Source organism: Pangasianodon hypophthalmus, chromosome 11 (genome assembly GCF_027358585.1).
Source record: "Pangasianodon hypophthalmus isolate fPanHyp1 chromosome 11, fPanHyp1.pri, whole genome shotgun sequence".
In the NCBI taxonomy this organism is placed as follows: Eukaryota; Metazoa; Chordata; class Actinopteri; order Siluriformes; family Pangasiidae; genus Pangasianodon; species Pangasianodon hypophthalmus.
In genome coordinates this window covers 21,484,153-21,506,517 of record NC_069720.1, presented here as the reverse complement: position 1 = coordinate 21,506,517, position 22,365 = coordinate 21,484,153, and the positions used below count along the sequence as shown (strand labels likewise).

General features: G+C 39.5%; 1 protein-coding gene across 1 annotated transcript; it reads left to right on the top strand.

Annotated features, from left to right (window-relative positions):
- Positions 1-1,163: 1,163 nt before the first annotated feature.
- Positions 1,164-22,051, top strand: pla2r1 (phospholipase A2 receptor 1). Its single transcript, XM_034308971.2, has 30 exons — positions 1,164-1,616; positions 3,733-4,113; positions 5,046-5,219; positions 6,364-6,528; positions 6,616-6,729; positions 7,698-7,850; positions 8,887-9,075; positions 9,312-9,469; positions 9,967-10,077; positions 11,964-12,076; positions 12,162-12,331; positions 12,556-12,767; positions 13,099-13,244; positions 13,419-13,503; positions 14,006-14,141; positions 14,301-14,336; positions 14,851-15,011; positions 15,269-15,333; positions 15,609-15,703; positions 15,779-15,915; positions 16,390-16,507; positions 16,608-16,747; positions 16,835-16,973; positions 17,068-17,306; positions 17,414-17,603; positions 17,777-17,908; positions 18,092-18,214; positions 18,616-18,792; positions 19,233-19,268; positions 19,941-22,051. Exons 1-30 carry the CDS (start codon positions 1,463-1,465, stop codon positions 20,147-20,149), a joined length of 4,458 nt encoding a protein of 1,485 aa, XP_034164862.2. The 5' UTR covers positions 1,164-1,462; the 3' UTR covers positions 20,150-22,051.
- Positions 22,052-22,365: the final 314 nt, after the last annotated feature.

Here is a 22,365-nt window from a genome sequence, read left to right as displayed (position 1 = left end):
AAGTGATTATATATATATATATATATATATATATATATATATATATATATATATATATATATATACAGTTGAGGTCAAAAGTTTACATCCCCCTTTCAGAATCTGCAAAATGTTTATTATTTTACCAAAATAAGAGGGATCATACAAAATGCGGGTTATTGTTTATTTATTGTTTATTAGTTTATTTCACATAAAAGATGTTTACATATAGTCCGCAAGAGAAAATAATAATTGAATTTATAAAAATTACTTACTTACTTACTGTGTTGTTACCTGAATGATCCACAGCTGTGTTTTTTTGTTTACTGATAGTAGTTCATGAGTCTCTTGTTTGTCCTGAACAGTTAAACTGCCTGCTGTTCTTCAGAAAAATCCTTCAGGTCCCACAAATTCTTTGGTTTTCCAGCATTTTTTGTGTATTTGAACCCTTTCCAACAATAACTGTACGATTTTGAGATCCATCTTTTCACACTGAGGACAACTGAGGGACTCATATGCAACTATTACAGAAGGTTCAAACGCTCACAGATGCTCCAGAAAACTTTTTGAATTTGAAGATCAGGGTAAATTTAACTTATTTTGTCTTCTGGGAAACATGTAACTATCTTCTGTAGCCTCTGAAGGGCAGTACTAAATGAAAAAATACGATATTTAGGCAAAATAAGAAAAATGTACACATCTCCATTCTGTTCAAAAGTTTTCACCCCCCAGCTCTTAATGCATGTTTTTTCCTTCTGGAGCATCAAACTTTTAACCTCAACTGTATATATATATATATATATATATATATATATATATATATATATATATATATATATATATATATATATACATACGTGTGTGTGTGTGTGTGTGTGTGTGTAATTTCTCTGTTTCTAGCTTTTCCTCAAAAAACAGCAAAAGTAAACCAGCAAATGGAGGCACAGGAGCTCTCAGGAGTGCATTAGTTTCATTCTTGCTCATTTTCTGACCAATGATTTATTCTTAAGACCAATAAAAGATTAATATTTTGCCATTTTGGGGGCTTGGCTTTTTTTGTTTGTTTGTTTGTTTGTTTCCACATTAACAGTAAAAGACAAATACCCTGTTCGAGTTTCAGTGATTTGAAAGTGTTTTCACTCATTTAATCCGGGTTAGATGAGTTTAAACAGTGTTTGGTAATTCAGTGTTGGATCATCCGGGAACACACTCGGACTCAGCCAGGGGCGCGTGACAGAGCGGAACCCGCCCAGAACCGGTCCGAGCCCGCGGGGGAGCCTTCAGCGACCTGCTGCTGCTGCTGCCGCCTGCGTGCTGCCTGTGTGCTGCCTGCGGAGGCGCTGACGTAGAGAACCCAAAAAACTTGCGGAAAAATTGGGGGAAAAAAGAGGAAAAAAACAAACCCAGCTGCAGTGGGAAGTCCAGAGCCAGGAATGAGCTCTTCTTTGTGCTTGCGGGAAAAGCTCTTCATCCAGCTGTGGAAATGCGAGCACTTGGCCTAACTCTTCAGCAGCTGTTCAGCGTGGAGGCTTTCGCCGTGTGTGTGGTGCTGCTTGCCGCCGCTGTGACCAGCTCCAGCCGACCTGCTGCCTCAGAACATGAAGTTGTGGAGCAAAGTCAACTTTCCGACCTGTACAGTAAGTCTACACTTCTTCACACTCCACCAAACTGCTGTATACGGATAGTGTTTAGCGTCGGCGGCTACACTGTAGCTGGTGTTAAACTGTTGTTTAGTCATTTCAACTCTTTTTTTTTTTTTTTTTTTTTTGCTGTGGTCTGCAAAATACATTAACATGTCCAACGCGTATCGCCTGGACAAATAAAACCGTCCTGGACTCGTGTAAAGAGAGACAAAGCCCATGGAGATTCCCTGAAACACTAGCACTATTGTCTGAACACAGCTTTATCAGAGATAACCCTTAATATACAGGTCTGTTATGGGCGAGAATCATTAACCTGTTTTTAAACACGGCGATGTTGATCCATTCTGATAGGCTGCAGCGGATCACGTGTCCCCACACCAGGAACTTCATCCCGTTTACAAGTTCATTAACAACTTTAACTAACTCATTTGTCATTTTGTCTGCTGCATGATGACTTAGTGCTGGATTACTTATAGTAAGGAATAAAATATTTGCAGTTCTTCAAGCAAGGTTTCTTATAAAATCTTGATAGTTGTCGTATCAGATTAAGGCCAGTTAAATGAAGTGTGTGAGGATGGACACTGGCCTTCAGAGCTGAAAGACTCAGTGGGCATCTGGAGCTTGTCCAGCATTTCAGCTGCTCTCACTTTTTATGTGGTCTGGGTCTCAATGGGAGGCACAAACAGCAAACAGGACAAGCTGCGGTGTGGACGGATCGCTCTCTCTCTCTCTCTCTCTCTCTCTCTCTCACGCTCTCTCTCACGCTCTCTCTCACGCTCTCTCTCACGCTCTCTCTCTCTCCTAGTTCCATTCAATCCATTCAAAAGTAATAGAGCAAAAAATGCACATAACAAATAAGAACTGTCAGTGCAAAGTGTATGTGTGTGTGTGTGTGCCACTCATTATCCATCAGAATATTACAGGGTGATCAGTACTGAGAACTCATCTCAAGCTTAGACACACACACAAACACACAGACCTATCTCTTACTATCGTTGTGAGGACCTGAGGACGTTCTATTGGTGCAGCTAAAATGCTATGCTGCACCTAAATCTAACCTTAACCTTGGTAACAAAAGAAGAAACATTTCAGGCCAGTTTTTCCTACTGAAGATTTCCTCAAGGGGACCAGGCAACTGTCTTTCCGAAGGTTGAAACAGGTCTTGACATGTTCTGCTAAGCTTGTGCCTTTCCAGTAATGTGCATGATTTCACTTTTGATGAGTCACTGTATACCAAGACTTAAAAACACAGACTGGAGCTCTCCGAGGAAATAACCATGAATCGAATGACTTACAATCGTTAGCTTGCTAAGAATGTATGAGACACTGATTCCCCCCCCAACCCCCCCCCCCCCCCCCAACACACACCCCTTCCCCGAATTACATGAATGTGAAGAATGTAATTGAGTGGTCAGAAGTAAACACAGTCACAAGTATTTTGCCTTTGGGCTTGTCTCAGCGGCCCAGACTACCGGAGAACTCTCTGAAACACTCAATCAGAAACTTTCCTCTTGTCATTTGGCCAGGTCTTTACTTGCAGGGCTCCCATTTGGAGCAGTGTCTTTGTGTTTTTGCCACTAGTTTAGATATTCAGTTACACTTTCATGTCATTGTACAAAAGACCCTCACCCTTAGAGGGTTTTGAGAACTCTGAAATATTAGGTGATGTGAAATAGGATCTAGTGGTGCTGTCTTTCTGTCTGTGGAGCATATTATCTGTTTTGTACAATACCTGTCTCCTTTGAGTGGCTCTCATTCTCCACTAACTTCTCATCTCAGCATCTAACATGGGCTTACATGCAAATGACCATAGAATACTCTTAAAGCAAGACCTTTCCCATTGTGTGAATAGTTCACTCTCAGGTCTATTAGATACACAGAGACTCTGAATTGTGTCAAATAGTTGATTTTTTTCACAATAATTTGCACATTAGCACAGTTTACAATATTACCAGGCACAAACTGTTCCTTTTTGTCAAGGTGCCTTGAAGGCTCCAACTAGTGGCCGTGGGATGTCAGTGCTAATATCTAATGCTACTAGACATTCACCCATCTTTGTGTTACACTGCTTGTAAGTAACCAGATTTGCTGTATGTGTGTTTCATCACAGATAAAGGTGTATTCCTTCTGGAGAGCGTATCTTTGCAGCGCTGTCTCTTCGCCAACTCTTCGGGCATCTCACTGGCCAGCTGCGATCGCCCAACCGCCGGCTTGCTGTGGAAGTGGGTGTCTCGGCATCGCCTCTTCAACCTAGGCACCAGCAAATGCCTGGGCATCAACTCTACGACTCAGCAGTCCGAAGTGGGCATGTTCGAGTGTGACGTCCTCTTACACTCCATGTGGTGGCGCTGTCATGGCCGTGCGTTGTATGGAACCACCCAGAAGAAGCTAGTGGTGGTGGGCTCCTGGGTGACAGTGAAGAGATCCATCATGCATGAGTGGAGGATCTACGGGGAGCTCGGAGAGGCTCCCTGTACTTACCCCTACGAAGGCAAATTGAGTTCTTAACAAGTTATTGTAGTGATGTGCATTCAGATTGCTTTAGCTCTTATCTCCTGTCTCATATATATTATTTAAAACAGTATATTAGTTAAGAGGACACAGGACCGATACATGGTACATTTCGTTGGCCAAAAATCTAAATTTGCAAATATGAACATAAAGGAACATTCATAATTATGCATAGATCCCATAAACACCTTGTTACTTTATGCATCTTTTTGAGTTTCAGGATTATTCCATATGCCCAGATTCATCAGTAATAGCATTTGCTCTGACTGCCACTCTGGCTGCCTTCGTCTGAGTCTAAGGGAATTAGGAACGTCATGCAAAATTACAGTTGGAACAAGTGTAAATGACAAACAACATAGGAAGTTTTTTTGTCAACTGTAATGATCTGATTTGCATATCACGGGTGAGGCAGCAATCCAGTTTTAATCTGCATTTGACTACAAGTGTAAATGCAAATCCATAAACAAATGCATTAAACAACCAGGTGTAAACAAATTTATACCAAGTTATACAGTTTTTCTCATTTTGGTTAAGTAAGATCTTCATGTGTATTAAATTTCTATCTTTCTGTAACGGAAACATACTGTATATATATATATATATATATATATATATATATATATATATATATATATATATATATATATATATATACATTGTTTATTATTTTTATAGCATTTTATAACTGCTCTTTTGCTTCTTGCCATAAAAATCTTTAAAAGATGAGCATAATTTTGGTTTTCGATTTATGAATCAATTGGATTTGTGTTATTAGGAGGGAAACATCATTTCTCTTGGTTGATTTTTTTTTATTAGAGTTTATTAGTTGATTTTTATTTATTGTTGTTGTTTTGTTGGTGTTTTTTTTTTTTAACAAAATCCTATTTCAAATGTGTGTTTGTGTGTTTATAGAAATCCACACTCTGTTGGGGAATGCCCAGGGTTTGCCCTGTGCCCTGCCTTTCCAGTACAGTGGTAAGTGGTACTGGGACTGCACCTCAGAAGGCAGAGAGGATCAGCACCTCTGGTGCGCCACCACCAGCAGCTATGACCAGGATCAGAAGTGGGGATTCTGCCCGACTGCAGGTACTGTACACACTCCGTATGCAGATCTACACACTACACGCTATCATCAATTTTGCGACATGTACATTAACATGACCTAAACAATGATTTGTATGATCTTCTGTTTTGCTTAATTTAGTGTCATAGTATAGGCGATGTATATATTTCTTGAATATTTTGTTTACAGGGTGTCTGCAGGTCCTCAAAATGTATGGAATTATTCTTAAATTCAAATTATGTTAGCATATAGAGACATCCAGCTCATTACTATGGCATTACTACGGTTTTCTTACACAAGTCGTTAGTGTGACCTCTATACAGAGGGTGTAGTTCTGTATTTAATAGACAATTTTCTTTATATTTGTGTTAAAAATAATATAATCTGCCTCAAGGGTACCTGCAGACATTCTGTATTTATATATATATGTTATATTTTAATAACAATTAATATATACTGTGTCTAGCTTAACCCTTGTATGCATAGTGTCCACACTCATGGACAGTCAGTTTAAGGCTCTTTTTTTATATTTTAGGAAAATATAAAATATAAATTACCTCCAAATCATTTGAGAGCATAACTGTAAATTAACCTTCTGTAGCTGTCTAGACTGTTTGTCATTCTCAATCTTTACTAACATTCTTCATAAATTAAAAAAAAGGGAAAAAAATGTTTTTAGGACTCCATTGTTTTCCTTAGATTTCTTAAAAACTAGTTGATGTTTTTTTTTAACCTCTTTGCATCATGCAACAGTCCTAAACTGTGTACATTTTGTATGTTCAGAAATTATATTCTCTAAATTTTTTTGTCTTCAGCATTATATATTTTAAACTGAATGTTTTGGACATTGGAAGATTTTATTTTATTTTATTTTATTTTATTTTATTTTATTTTATTTTATTTTATTTTATTTTATTTTATTTTATTTCATTTTTCATTTTTCATTTTTCATTTTATTTTATTTTATTTTAATATAAAATAATTTTATTTTTATATAAATAATGTACGCATGAATGGGTTAATTTAATTCGAATAAGACATTGTTCAGACAAGAAACACACACAGTAAATAGAAATATGCGATTGTGACTCATATCACATTTATATTAGAAGTTATTCATTCATGTTTATTATTGGATTCACTTCCTGTGCCTTATGTGTTGCACAGTGCCTGGCTGTGATCCGTTCTGGGAGAGCAGTGTTGAGCTGAAAGCCTGTTATCAGTTTAACTTGTACTCTCTCCTCACCTGGAGCCAAGCACTCACCTCCTGTCAGTCACAGGGAGGCAGTCTCCTGTCCATCACACACACTGCAGAGCACAACTACATCAGAGGTGCACAAACACACACCTACACACACAGTACATGTTTATGTATTAATGTATCTGCAGCCAAAATGACTGCAACATATCTCTCCACAGAAAGACTTGCAGACATGGGTGTGATAGTCTGGACTGGGCTAAACCATCTAGCTCACGATGGGGGGTGGCAGTGGTCAGATGGATCCCCCCTGGCTCTGCTTCAGTATACCTCAGGTTAGAATAGTACTTTGTTTTCTATAAATTGCTGTAACTATTTATGTTGTAGTAGGGAATCGGGATTTAATTCTGGTTGCAATTATTCTATTTCAAAACAATTCTTTATTATTGTTGATCCATGTTAATTTTTTAGTTCTGATCCTAGATTATGACTTTTTTTCCCCAGCATGACCACTGTATTTTTTAAAACATGTATCTTTTAAAACATCATTACAAATACTCTAATTTTAAGACATCAGGAAAAGTTATATGCTTAATGTATTTGCATCTATGCTGTCAGAATGAATTTCATATTTCAAAGTATTTTAATGTTTTTTTTTTATTAAAGGCAAACAGACTATTTAAAGTGTTATTACATTACTCTGAATCTCAGATGGATTTTGAGAGCACTGCGAAACACTATGAATATGCTTTTTATGTTATACCCTATGTAGTTAGCATATATAGTGAATAGGAATCCATTTGGAATATGGAATTTCTTTGCATTATTTGCATTATCTGTGCATTATTTCTGTGTAAAGATAAGTTGAAAATGGTGGATTTTACAGTATTTGGGTCACAGGTAGCATAATAAATGGAAAATCTTACTAAATCTAAATAGAAATGAATGTGAAGAGCAGGGACAGTTTTGATGTCATGGACTCCTGGCCACAGATAGCTCAGGATTCGAGCTCATGATCTCCTGAAGATAGGGTGAAGTCGTTTCTGTTGCACCACACAGGATCCTTGAAAGTGATTCTAGACATTGGGTATTGTTGATATTTTTCTATTAAAAACATATGTATACAGCCTTATGTAAAAGTCTGATTATGACATTTTGTGGATCAATGCAGAAAAGCAGTACGTCTAAAAATTAATTATTTTCCAATCTCTAACTGTAATTAATACTGTAACTAATGGATGACCTAAATGATCACTATGAGCACGCTATAATTCACTCTTTCCACTTTTCCTTTTGTGGCCAGACATGACATCACTCGTGGTGGGGCAGAACCAGCTGTGTGGAGTGTTTAACTCAGCTCTGGAGACAGGGCACTGGCAGAGCTTGTCCTGTGATTCCGCTTTGCCTTACATCTGCAAGAAAACCCCCAATATCAGCAGGAGAGCCGAGCCTATTGGTAACAAGCCTGATTTATCCATCTATCTATCTATCCATCCATCCATCCATGCATCCATCAGTCCATCCACCTACATCAGATCTATCCATTCAGACACATCACCTCCATCTATACATCCAATAATCCACATGAGATCCATTTGTTCATCCATCCATTCATCCAACCATCCACATCAGAGACCTCTATCCTTTTATTTTTGCTTCCACCAGTCCATCCATCCAACCAACCACATCAGATGATTCCATTCATCCATGTATTTATCCATCCATCCATTCATCCACCCATCTATCCATCCAACCATCCACCTCAGGCCCATTTATCAATCTGTCCATCCATCCATCCATCCATCCATCCATCTATTCATCCACATTAGAACTATCCATCAACGTTAGATCCATACAGATTCATCTATACATCCAATAATCCACATCAGATCCTTCCATCTATTTATCTATACAGTACATCTATTCATCCATCCATCTATTCATCCATCTATTCAAATATTAATTCGTCCAGCTGTTTTTCCATTCTCATTGATCCATCCATCCAGCTGTACATCCATACACATCAGATTCATCTATATATCCAGGAATCCACGTCAGATCCATCTATCCACCAATCTATCCATCCATCCATCCAATGATCCATGTCAGACCAATTTATCCATCCTCCATGCAAAAATCCATTTATGAAACAAACCACAGGCGATAAGTCTTACTTCTGTATGTGAAAGTTCAATGCTTTTTGATATTGTAGTCACAGGGAGTTTCTGTTATTTATAGCAGTTTTTAAGGAAATTTCTAAACTGTCCTGATCTTTGTCATCTGTGAATATAAATCCTCAATATGAGTGAGTTAGAATACATCCTTTTCCCTGGTGATCTGGGTGTAGAATTTGGGCGTGAATGTTCCAGCGGGCATAACAGCTGTGGCCCACCTGCAGTCTGAATTTCTGTAAGACATATATTCACATATTTGCACTGCATAAACAAGAAGGTTTTTCATTTTAACTTGTAATGTGGTACTCCCTGATTCAGATAACTGGCAATATAAGAGGACTGTGTGTCCAGATGGTTGGATTGATCACAATGGCTTCTGTTATCGCTATGTGGATGAGAAGGGGAGCTGGGACAACTCCTCTAACACATGCAAGGCTCTTGGCGCACAACTGACCAGCATCCACTCCCTCTCTGAGCAGGAGATACTGCTAGCACTCCTTATTAACGGTTAGCCTGAATGTTTCGTATTCTTTTTTCTCCAATGAAAGAGTCACTATTTCAGCTGTTGTTCAGGTTTATATTACAATAAAGCTATAAGTACATAACTTTTAACAAAAGACTATAACAGGAATGAAAGTGTTGCTCAAGCATGCTTGATTATAACTGAAATGTTTAATCCATATCACATGTATTATTCAGAGTTATTATTAAATACATGAGCTTATTTTCTGTTTGGGTTCTAGCCTCTGACTTGAAGGTGTGGATTGGTTTATATATGGAAGCTGGTTCTCCAACAGTTGAGTGGTCAGACGGCTCGCCTCTCACTCTTACATCCTGGCAACGGCAGCAGCCTTCGCCTCGCCTTGAAGGCAAACGCATGTGTGTTGCCGCAGACAGGAAGGTGAGATCTGCTGGTAAAGGTCAGACATCAGCACGAGCACCACTGCTTTTCTTTATTATTGATTGCACAGGTAGACAGGATCTGATGAGATCATAAATTAGTGCAAGTCACTGTATGCAGGGCTGCACAGTAATGGCTAAAATGATCATTGTAACTAGTTTGATTAATACTGAAATCATAATAATTCAGTCAGTTGGTTGGTCACATAATTGTATTGCAAGTTCTCATTTTAAATCATCATAAAGCAACTTTTTCAGACACATTTGAAGCCTATATCCTTTCAGATGTGTAAATCTCTGAATCGAAATAAGACTTCTGTTTTTGCTCACATTATCTGAGTATATTATGTAAATGATAAATATAAATACAATGAGCTCACCTTAGCTAAAATCATCAATATTGCCATTGATTGTTTTTAATTAATTAAGTGATTGCAGTGAAAAATACAAAAGCCTTAGCGTTTGCCTTTTTTTTTTGCATGTTTCTGTCTATTGCAGAGCGGGAACTGGGAGTTTGAGGAGTGCGAGAAGGTGTATCCAGCAGTTTGTCGTATCGTTGGTCTCGTACCCCTACACCCAACAGGAGAATGGGATGAAGGCTGCCCAGAGGTAGACAGAAAGCAGCTGTATTTTACATACTGCATGACTGCATACAGTACACACAGTACACTGTGTTGTTATACACAACAAATAATATTCATACTCAAACATCATGTTTATGAAGAACATAGAGTCGAGAAAGAAACTTATCAAAGCGCTAGTATCTTTGTATCTATAGTCTGCACTATAGATAACTCAGAACATCACTAAAGCTGTAGCACCGCAATATTCGTCACTGTTCTCATATGTATTTTGAAATCTCTGAATGACTACACGCATTACCACCTCAGAGCTCGGGTTATTGTCTCCTTATGTCCTCATGGCTTTCATTCAGGACCTCCGGTTTCCTCTCAGCTCCCAAAAATGTGCCAGTAGACGGATTGGCTATGCAAAATTAGCCCTATGTGTAATGGGAAAATGTCAAGTGTATGTGAACCGGTCCGTAATTGGATTTTGTTCTACACATATGAACGTATGGCACAAACGCACCTCTTAAGCTGCTCTGCACTCTGCAAATAAAAACACTAAAGAAGAAGGATTGTGTCATAAAATGTAATTTTCCTGGAAATGCATTTTTAAACATGGGCTTCTGTTGCTGCTAAATATTACTTTGGGAGTTTTATGTGATGGCAGATTACTCAAAAAGCTGTCATTTTCAAGCTGTTAAGTCTACAGCGTTTACTCCTTCATGGGCTGCTCTTCTCTAGCTTGCTGATCGTATGGCTGATCTGGTTAGTGCCTATTTTAGATTTTTTTGGGTGTATGTGTGTGCATGAAAACACTCTCCCTGACTTGCAGAGTGGTACAGTGTGGTTAGTGATACAGACACTGTGCCCGTGTTGGTCTCTGCACAGTGCAAAGCAGGGTTTGGAGAGAACAAAAGTGGGGTGGGAGTGATCCCAGAGCAGGGTGAAGGAGGGAAACAATAGTCTGATTCAGTAGTTGACATGTGTCAGCCTGAACTTTTACTGGGCAAGGAATTGGCCTCGTGACAGGGATTGTCAGAGAACGGAACGACAAACTCACATGGGCGACAATATGCCCACAGACAAAAGAAGACAGTGTGTGAAGGTATACACATACAGACTAGCACACACGCTGGCAGACATTCTATTTACATGCAGGCTTGTACACTGATGCGCACACACATACACACACACACTAAAGTTACCATTTGAGAGGTATAAAAGACAGTAAGTAAATGGTGGCAGATGGCTCCAGATCATTTCAGGCTAGTTTATGTTACAGGCAGTATGTTCCTTAGCAGTGTGTGTGTGTGTGTGTGTGTGTGTGTGTGTGTGTGTGTGTGTGTGCCCTGTGCCTGTAAGATGAGGGTCAGTACAATCAGGGCCAAATGAAGAGCAGTTGTGAAAACAAAGTCAGGCAGCTTGATGAGATCTGCCCTCTCCTACTGACCCCTAAACCAGAGCCCAGCCCTATATGCTCCTTTCTCAATAACTAGCAGGCTCACACCAGATGGACACAGTCAGGGGCCTTCATACCATGTGTCTGAGTAAGATTCTGAGAAAATGAACATTTGAGCATATTTCTAAAGTTTCCCAGGTTTTGCAAGTGTATTTTTGGGTACTTCTGTCTATGTTGTGCGTTACTGGTGGAAGTCAACAGAGACCCATCATTTAATATTACAGAGATTGCAAATCATTGTAAAAACTTGTCAATTTACTATGTATTGTGATTTTTAAAGTATTGTGATTCTTTGAGTACAACAATCTGTTATTATGATTTAAGAATCACCTTGCTGAAGAAGGTCTTTGTAACCATATTGTAAGCAAAAGTGTTTATTAACTGTTTCCTGTGTCTTTGTAAGTGACTCATTTTTGTGTCACATCTCTCTGTGGTGCTCCAGCATTGGTGCTCTGTCTTTGTAATTAAAGGGATGGAAGAGGAAGGGAAGCTCCTGCTACAAGATTGCCGATCAGGAGCAGACGTTCGAGGATGCAGTGAAGGGTTATTACTGTAAATCATCTCTGGTCACTATCGAAGACAGGTATGTAGTCATTCTTTTATATCACTACCTGCATCGTACACAGTAATCATTTTCCCAATGCAGTGTATCTTTTATCTTACCACAGGTTTGAGCAAGCATTTCTCAACAGCCTGATCAGTGCAAAGAACGGTTCTGCGTCCCAGTTTTACTGGACCGCTCTCCAGGACCAGAACAGGACCGGAGATTATCGCTGGTTGATGCAGAATGGTTCCACAACACCTCTCACCTACACCAACTGGAACCGCCACCAGCCCTGTGAGTCATTAACCCTTATGCTCAGCTTGATGTTAGGGGTGTATGTTCTGTGTATGTTTCTTAATAATACAATTTATTATCCATTGTATAATGGATTGAACAATTGTGTTATTGTTTGATTGTAAAATCAAAATTACAAAGCAGTGAACTGACTGTAAGGTTTAAGGACCTGAAACATGGCCACTGTGGTGTGGTACGTACTTAAATGTGAATACGTTTTGTAGTAGTGACAGGAGGAGGCTGCGTGGCGATGACAGGAGGGCAACGTCTCGGGCACTGGGAGGTGAAGAACTGCAATTCCTATAAGGCCTTAGCGGTGTGCGAGCAGAGCGTGAGCAGTTACCAAGACGTCCTCATTCCCATACCACATGTAGACATCTTTGCACCCTGTAAGGACGGATGGGAGAGTCAGCCCGGCCTGCATCACTGCTACAAGGTGTGAGACGTATTCCATTGTCAGTAAACACACCATCATACAATAAATCTGACACAGAAGGAAATCTGATAGCTGTAAATAATTAGGACCCATATACAGTAGGGTTAACTACGTAACTTTCTTATTACTCTCTCTGTAGTTACTAAGTATTTCACAGTAGGTAGTAAATAATAGGCCTTTCTGTGAAGAAGAGAACAATGTACCAGAACATTAAGGGGATATGTATGAAGTCTTCTGGAGTTTGCAAATCTAGATGCGCTTCTGGGTTTATATTGCTGTTGAGGTGTTTGCTAAAATATGTTAACAATCGATTGTTTATCTGGCTTCTCAGGTGTTCCACAGCGAGAAGATCTTGATGCGTCGCTCATGGTCGGAAGCAGAGTTTTTCTGCCGGGCTCTTGGTGCAGACCTTGCCAGCTTTCACTATAACGAGGACCAGGCCTTTGTCAAACAGCTCCTGACTAAGATGTTTGATAGGTTGGCTCACACGGTGACACTAGGCATTTCAGACTCCATCTCAGTTTGTTTATATATTACTTTATAATTCATTTTACAAATCAGATTTATTACTCATTACAGTGATTTGTTAGAGGAGTTTTGCTTCCTCTCACTCTCTCTTTCTGTCCCTCTCTTTCTATTCTTCTCCTCCAGTACAGAGGGTCGTTGGTTCTGGGTTGGCTTCACTAAAAGAGATCCACAGTCTGCTGGAGCCTGGGAGTGGTCAGACGGCACACCGGTAAGGAGAGAGACTGAGAAATGGGTATATGAATGACTAGAGAGAGAAATGCATAATTTTAAAGGATTTCATTTTCAGGACTATAATATACTTTTTTGCCCTCTAGCAGGTACTGCAATGTATAATTCTTGCATTAGCCTTATTTTAATGTTACTTAAGATAAGATAATAAGATAAGATAAACTTTATTGATCCCACAGTGGGGAAATTCACTTATCACAGCAGCTCACAGACAGCAGTTACAAGAAGGTTTATATTTTTCTGAGTTGATTTCTGCATGTGTCTGTATGTATATGTCTCTCTTTGCAAGTAGATAGAATTTGAATTAGATATAATGCACGTTATCTTGCCTTTTTCTGTAATGCTAATAAATGCAAACTACAGTAGATTTCTTAAATGGGTTAATTGAACTGTGTCCTCGAATAGTTGTGTTGTTTGTGCTCAGTCACTAATGCCTCAAGTGATGCGGTCTGTTCAGTACCATTCTAATGGTTGTCTTACAGGTGGTGAAATCATTCATAGAGGACAAGAATGAGGATGTGAGCACTCATGATTGTGCAGTGTACAGCGATCTAACCAACACTCTCACACCCCGACCCTGTGACGCCAAACATGAATGGATCTGCAAGGTGCCCAGAGGTGGGTCTCAGTTTGTCCATACATGGGTGTGCGTGCTTGTATGCGTGTTACACACAGTATTTCTACTGAGTCTCTCAGCCTAAGCTTTCATTACAAATTCATTTTTTATTTTAGCTTACATTGTAATTGCATGACTGACATTCCCATGTTTTTTTTCAGGTGTGGAGTTAGCAAAGCCTTATTGGTACAACAATCGTAAGTGAACCAGTAATGCACATTAGCTTTACTACTAATTAATTAATTAATGACTGTTATAAAGCTTTTGTTGTCAGTAACATTACTGATTTTAAAAGCTAAAAATCACAAAACCAATATTATCAGCCAATAAGAAGATAATAGTGTCATTTTTTTAAACTCAGATAAACAACTGTATCAGCAATAGATGTAATGCATATGTATTATACATATACATCATCAAACATGCAAATGTATACATACATATATAACTTGTGTGGCATAACTGCCTAAAGTTTCACTTTGTTGTCAGAAGATCACAGGTTATTATCTTGATTATGCCACAGCCATCCAAAAGAGCACATTTGTGCCGTACAGATGATCTCTGCTGACAGTGTGTTTTGTGATTTTTCAGAAGAGCATTGTGTGAAAATTTAATGTAGGCTAATTTTATCTGCCCAATGATATATCATTCAGGCCCTATTGCTAATGATAGTGGTGGTAAGCATAGTTAACACAATATCTACATGTATAGAGAATGAGCCATGGGTGTTCTACCGTGGAGCCGAGTACTACGTGGGCAGCCAGGTGTACCCTTGGGAGTTCGTGTTGTTCGCCTGTAAGATGATGGGAGCAGACTTGTTGTCCTTACACTCCAGAGAGGAACTGGCATTCATCAAAGAACGCATGACGAAAGTAGGTAAACATGCACACACATAGTACCAGAGTGGAACAGATTTCTCTTTCCACATACATAGAATGACGTAAACATTGTAGTATATGGATTTAGAGAATTTAAAGTGCTCAGAATGCTAGACGCCTTCAGGGTGGTGTGAAGACTGAGCGGTTACTCTATGCTGGAGCAGTGATGGCTGTGGAAGGCCAAAATAAGAGATGATTTCTCACTTTTGTTTATTTTTCCCTTTTCACTCTTTTTTCTCTCTCTTTTTTAGGCTGCTCAAAGTACTACTGAATGGTGGATTGGTCTGTCAGCTAACAGCGCACATCAAGGCTTCAGGTGATTTTGCATATTTATATTTAGTCAGATTTAGGGGCGAAGAAGTCAATGTTTATCAGAATGTACAGTGTTTAAAGTATTACTCCAGTGCTTTTCTATGCTAATCTCTATCCACCATCTCTGTACAGTGTCCAAGGCTTTCAGACATAGGGTACAGCTGTGAATTTCTTTAAATATAGTCATCCTGAGCAAGTCCAACACGGTGCTTATTTGTGTGTGCATGAATGCGTGTCTATGTATATTCTCCTGATCATCTGTGTCTCTGTGTCCTATAGTTGGACTGATGGAACAGCCCTAGATTTTGAGAACTGGAAAAATGGAAAGCCTTCCAGACAAGCTGGACAAAACTGCATCTCTATGTCTCTGACAGGTGAGCAGCACCAAAATGTTCTCAACACACAATCTCTCAACACACAATCTCACTGACCGTATGCATTCTGTGTAGGGGCGTGGTCAGCAAATCGTTGTGTGGATCTTCGTGGTTACGTGTGTAAACGCAGGACCATATCGGTGGTGGAGACCCCACGGGAGCCTCACTTTATCGGTGCCTGCCCAGAAAAATGGTTCTACTATGGCCACAAGGTGAAACATAGACATACTCTTATCACTGAGAGTGCTGTACCAGAGCCATGGGCTCAGTTTAAGAGAGTTTGATTTTTCAACTGCTCCATTTAAAAAAAGACAAAATTATACATTATCAAGGTTAAAAATATTTGAGTTAGATCCATATTTGAGATGTAACATTAAGTTGCCTTGGATGTATCCGGAGTTCTTCGTGTAAAACCAGCAGGTTTCAGTTGATGTAAAACACACACTGAAGAGCGCTTGGTTATGTAGTAAGAAACAATTTTCATTGACAATGCAGTCAGTAAGGTTTTAAATTTTAGGAAAGGCAAAGCAAAGACTAGAACAAGAGAACTGTGTGAGAATTGTCCTAATATTTAATTAAGCTTCCTTCATTTAGGCTAAAAATTTTGGCTTTTCCCACTCAGCTAAATTGTTGCTTACTATACGCTGCTGAGATTTCTTATCTCACTCTTTGGTTTGATCGGCTAGTGTCTGTTGCTGCATCTCCCATCCCAGCCGGAAGAGGGGAAGAGTTGGACAGATGCTCAGTCCATCTGCTCTAGTTTCCAAGGCATGCTGGTTACAGTCGAGGACGAGATTGAGCAAGGTGAGGCCGCTCACCTCTGTACCTGAACCACACAATGACTCAAAAATAGTACAAAAGTATTTAACCTCTTAACCCTGGTAATTATTTTTTTTTGTTGAAGCTTACATCACCATGCTGCTTCACGGCCAGTCTGAGGGAGTCTGGATTGGCTTACAGGATGCAGACACCATGAAATGGACCGATGGGAAGCCTCTAACGTACACGAACTGGTCACCTGTAGAACCAGAGCACTCTGTCAGTGTAGGTGGAGATGTGCTTAACTCAAGAAAAGAGTTTGTATTTGTGTGTGATCTTGCTTGTGATTTGACTTTTTGTGTGTGTCTACAGCAGGAGGAGTGGTTGACTGAGGGAACTGAACCATTGTGCACTGTTCTGTCCAACTCTCACAACTTTCACTTTACTGGAAAGTGGTACAAGGAGAAGTGCACCCAGAGTGGCTATGGCTTTGTATGTCAAAAACCACAAGGTGTGCTCAGATGACTGCACGTATTTATGTGTCTGAACTGACAGGTTGTACATAACTAAATCAGTAACTAACTCTCTCTCTTTTCCCATTTCAGACAAAACCAAACGTCCCTCCCACTCCTATCCTGGCCCTGCCTCCCTAGAGTTCTCTGAGTACAAGAACCGGAGTTACCATGTTGTCCATGGCAACATGAGCTGGTACAAAGCCCTGACTGCCTGTATGGAGAAAAATGCCGAACTTGTGAGTATCACTGACCCGTTTCATCAGGCCTACCTCACTGTACTGGTCAACCGACTGGGAGCCCCACACTGGATCGGTCTTGTGAGTCAGGATGTAAGTATACCTATACGGTATGGATAGCTATGTACTATGTGTGTGTATGTGTGTGTGTGTGTGTGTGTGTGTGTGTGTGTGAAAACTGAACAAGTCTCCCTCCACAGGACGGTATAAATTATCATTGGATTGATGGCAGTAATAATATGTTCACACACTGGGACACAGTGGATGATGATGATGGGGACAATTCTTTCGTGTTGGGAAATTGTGTGTACATTGACATCAGTGGTGGCTGGAGAAGAGCTGACTGTAACATGCCTCTTCCAGGAGCGCTGTGCTACATACCTGCACCTAGTGAGTTCCCTTCCCCCTTCCTCTCCCTTCCCTTCCCTTTCCTTCTCTTCTCTTCTCTTCTCTTCCATACGTGCTCATACACCCATATCTATGCCCACATCCCTGTTTATTACCTTATTAAATTTGTCGGCCACCCTGAGCATTTTCTGGGACATTCTATCCTCCCCTTTCAGAAAGTATAGCATTCTCCTCTGAAGTGGTGTGCCCAGAAACATGGTTGAAGTTTCGTGGAAGCTGCTACAATTTCGAGCCCGTTGTCTTAAGAATGCCTCTAGAGGAAGCAAGAGAGCACTGCAGGAAAAAAGGTACTGCAGCCCAGGCTTACTGAACGCATGTTACAAGTGCTCCACCTAGTGTCTGTAGAGGGAATAGTTCCTTTACTGTTCCTCATTGCAGCAGACACAGGTTTAGTAGATTTTGGTATTCTGTGGGTGGCTAAGCGTCTTTAAATTCTGTTCCTAACTTTGTGTTGTCTCTGTAATCTCCAGACAATTCTTCTGACCTTTTGACGATCCGAGACGAGGAGGAGAACCGCTTCTTCCTGGAGCAGATGAAGAACTTTTATGATGGCTTCGAGACTGTCTGGCTGGGCATTTATTATAACATAGACAGTAAGAGAGATATCTGTATAAACCTATAAAAAAATTTGCATATTTACATAAAATTCAATTCGAATGCTTCTTAGCTTTACCATGGAGTCTATTTTACTCCCAAAAATGGTATTGCAAGTGTTCTTACGATGGTTAAGGGTTCTAGCATTCTAAAATAGATTTTATTTGGAAGCTTTTGTGAAAGGGAAACCGTCTTTTTGTAGCATTCTGCATGAAACTGTTAAGGGTTCCCTTATAGGGAGACAACTGAAAGAACCCTTCAGGATACTAGAATTAACCCTTTTTTTTTTTTTTTTGAAGCGTGTCATTTTTAATAGATAATATTATGGACACTGAAGCTCAGTTGATAAAACAGAGAGAAAAATGACATGTACAGAGTGATGAAAATGTTTATTTTTCAGAGGATGCTTTAACCTGGCTGGATGGCTCTGCACTGGACTACGCAAACTGGCCCCTGAAGGCTCTGGATGCGAGTGTGATGCATGCAGACACGTGTGTGTCGATGCGGATATCAGACGCTGAGTGGCTCCTGGCCAGCTGCACAAACAGGCTTGGCTTCATATGCAAAACTCGTTCAGGTACAAACAAATTTTTATGACATCAGACCTCTGCATCTGCATTTGTACCCCTTGAAACGTCACTGTGCCCTACAGTATTTCACTTATCTGGATATCGATCTTATTAATATAATGACTCCAATTTCTGCCTAATATTATTGTCTACTTTAGACAATTATACATCTAGAACTGGAAAATGTACTTATATGGATCATACTTTTTAAATGACTAGTCGTGTTTTATATGTGTCGAAGATTTAGTTGCATCTCTGACTCAGTGATACAGAATTTTGGGGTATTTTTGGTGATTCTAAGCCAGATTCAGAAACATAATGAAACATAAGACTGCTTTTTTTTTAAAAAATCTTTCAGTTATTGTCATCTTCTACTAAAGGGATTTTTGGCTTGTGTAAGAAGTGTTTGACTGACACCATATTGTTTTGATTCTTTGTTCTATGACAGAGTCAGTCCAAGAGGTGGAGGTGGAGCCGATAACTGGTAAATGCTTTCTCTCATTCTCACTGTGTTGTCCTGCCCCTCTGCTTGCTACCCTTCACCACCCTTCCTCTTTAAAATGCTGTATTAGTAACTTGATTATGTAAGGGAAATTTCATCAATCATAAGTCTCAGCTGCCATCTTATTGATTTCCCAGCACTGTGTTGTACTATATTTCAGCCAAAGATGATTTCAGCTAAAGAAGATAGACTCCCACTTACAAGATAGAGTAATGCACTGCATGAATAGAGATTTCTGGTTTCTGGCAGGAAATTCATGCTTTAGTGGATTAATGTGATATTGTGTATGCAAGGGGATAATTATAATTTTGCTTTCTTATCCCTACAATGCCATGGCCAGGAGTCTGTGAGAGCTTCATTAGCCCTGCTCTCTGAGTGAGAAGGATGATCTTCCTCTCAAACTGACGCTAGTCAATCGCAAACATCTGTGAGCTCATGTATACGGAAAAAGACACTTAGCGTCTCCCCTAGTGCATTCAGCTGACTTAAGATGTTGCATACGTAACAGCTCAGGAAGATGTACTGGCTTCACACCCAGATTGGTAGATGTTGTAAGACGCATGAGAACTGTAGTAGCTGGGAAATTGGGATGAATGAATTGGGAGAAAAATGGTTTGAAAAAACAAATGAATGAATGACATTTTCCTCTTGCAGGTTTGCATCATGGAGTTGTTCCAGCTGCAGTCTTAGTGGCCATATTGTTCTTTGCGGTGATGGCGGGATTGCTGTGGTTTGTGTATAAGAGAAACACGCTGGGATTCCGGAGGCTTCCATCACTTGGCAGCGCCTTTTACAGCTCTCAGGCCATGGACTCAGACGGGAACGTACTCCTGACCGACCTAGAGACACATGCAGGGGATTAGTGTGTGTGTGTGTGTGTGTGTGTGTGTGAGAGGTTTTGGTGGGACATGTTTTTATATCCACAAGACTAGGAATATCTGCCAGTTTTATTTTTTTTATTTTTTTTTAAAAAAGGCCAAAAGGTTTCTTTTTGTTTACTGGGGTTAAGGTTAGAGTTAGATTTAGGTATAGCATAGCAATAATTAGCTGCATTAATAATTATGTTCTCATGGATAGTAAGACAAACGTGTGAGTGTGTGTGTGCTTGTGTGTGTGCTTGTGTGTGTTTGTGAGTGTGTATGTGTGCGTGAGAGAGAGAGAGAGAGAGAGAGAGATTTCCATCAGGGATACTGTGGTCAGGACCAAACTTGTATCCTGCATCTAAACAGCATCTCTTTGGTTTATGGTTCTCTTTGCTGTGATCGACAGCAGCAGCACTATGCACATAATGTTGTCATGCTTTTAAACAGTAATGTGGAAGATAGGGAATAAGGAAGGATAGTCCTGAGTTAAACAGTAATATTTTCTTGTTTTCACAGCATCAGGGAGACTTTGTGAACACAGCTATAGACTGTTAATATAAGCCAGCGAACACCAGTGTCTGCTGGTGAAATTTCTGCTGGTAAATGTTATTTATGCAACTTTGACACGTGTTCATGTGAAGATCATCCTCAGAAGACTGATCCTGAAGGCCTTGTTCAGCAGGAAGTTTATTCTAGCCTGGATTAGAACAATAAACAATGAATCCTTCAGGAATAATGGTCTTTAATAGCTTTAAAATTAGCTGCAGCACACCAAAGCAGCAGCAGAGCAGACTTGTTTATTTTGGAAAGACAGCAGAGCCTTTTGTTATCAGTATTTGAACATGGTTTTAGTGAGTGTTATTCTTTTGAATTGTGAATCCTGTTTTATCGGAACAAATTATTGTAGAATTGTTGTAGTATGTTTGTTCTTTGACGAGCACTTTATCTCATTTCAACACCCCATGCTCTGTTTCAGCATTATTAGTGGAATAAAGGCCGCTGAGACTTTCCAAATCCAGGATTAATCCCTAAACACTGATGAACTCCAAATCACAAAACAACTGTACAATAAAGAGTCAGCCAGTAATACCAGCTAATTCAGAATAACTGGTTCATATTAACCTGTGCCTATAGAAGGCTCACGTGTCTTTGGATAGAGTTCACCATATTTTTTGCTCCCTTTTTCCAGCTGATTGTTTATATTTTGGATATTCTAAGTAAATTGTAAAAGATCAATTTGTATCTTTAAACAGAAAGAGTGGCTAAATGATGCCTGGTCTTCCTATAGTCGGTTTTGTTTTTTACGGTCAGCATCTTTGGTTCTGTATCAGATAAAGGTTGTGTAAAAAAAAAAAAAACATTTATATGGAACTGCTTAGTATAGTTTTGTGGTCTTCTCTAGAAGCCAGCCTTGGAATAGATCACAAGACATTCATGCTTCCACTTTGTATATGCACTGTGCTCATTGAAAGGGTTAACGGGGTTGATATTCCTTTTCTGCTTGATGTGATGTGACTTTTTTTGTGCCACATGGGATAAAATAGCTGTACAGTATTGAATCATGGTTTACAGTTTTACTGTCATGTTTGTTTTGTTTGTAATGAAGTAAAAAATAGTTTTGAACAGCTGTATGAAGCTTCCACAAGGGCCCTTCCCTCTTATTCCTCATGTACTTTTATTTGTTCTTATTCTTCATGTACTTTCTTGTTCTTATTCTTCATGTACTTTTATTTGTTTTTAATATGCTTTTATTTGTTGAACAACTTTTGTGACAGAGGAAGCTTGTACATTCAGTTTTTAGCTGTGAGATCCAACTCCTTGACAGCATATGTAATTTTTTTTTCCTTACAATGCAGTTTTGATTCCCAGTAAGTTGAAATAAAGGAAATGTGCTCCATGTAACTTCTGCCTACATTTCTTTGTAGACTACACAAATAGTTTTTGAAGAACATGGCCAAACCACAATGTTGGCTGCAGATCTCTTTGCCATGCAGATCTTCGAATAAACTTCTCCTTTTACTTCTCCTGATAAATGATCATCCACATGCTATTTGGAAATACTGGTAACTTTGTTTAACAGTAGCAAATCAGGCATGAATTTAAATACAAAAATAACATTTAGAAGTCTTCAATTTCCAGAAAGACTATAAATAAGTCACTCTGTTTGAGATAATACTCTGGAGAAGATCCCCTAAGCCGTTTTATGTTTGGGCGTG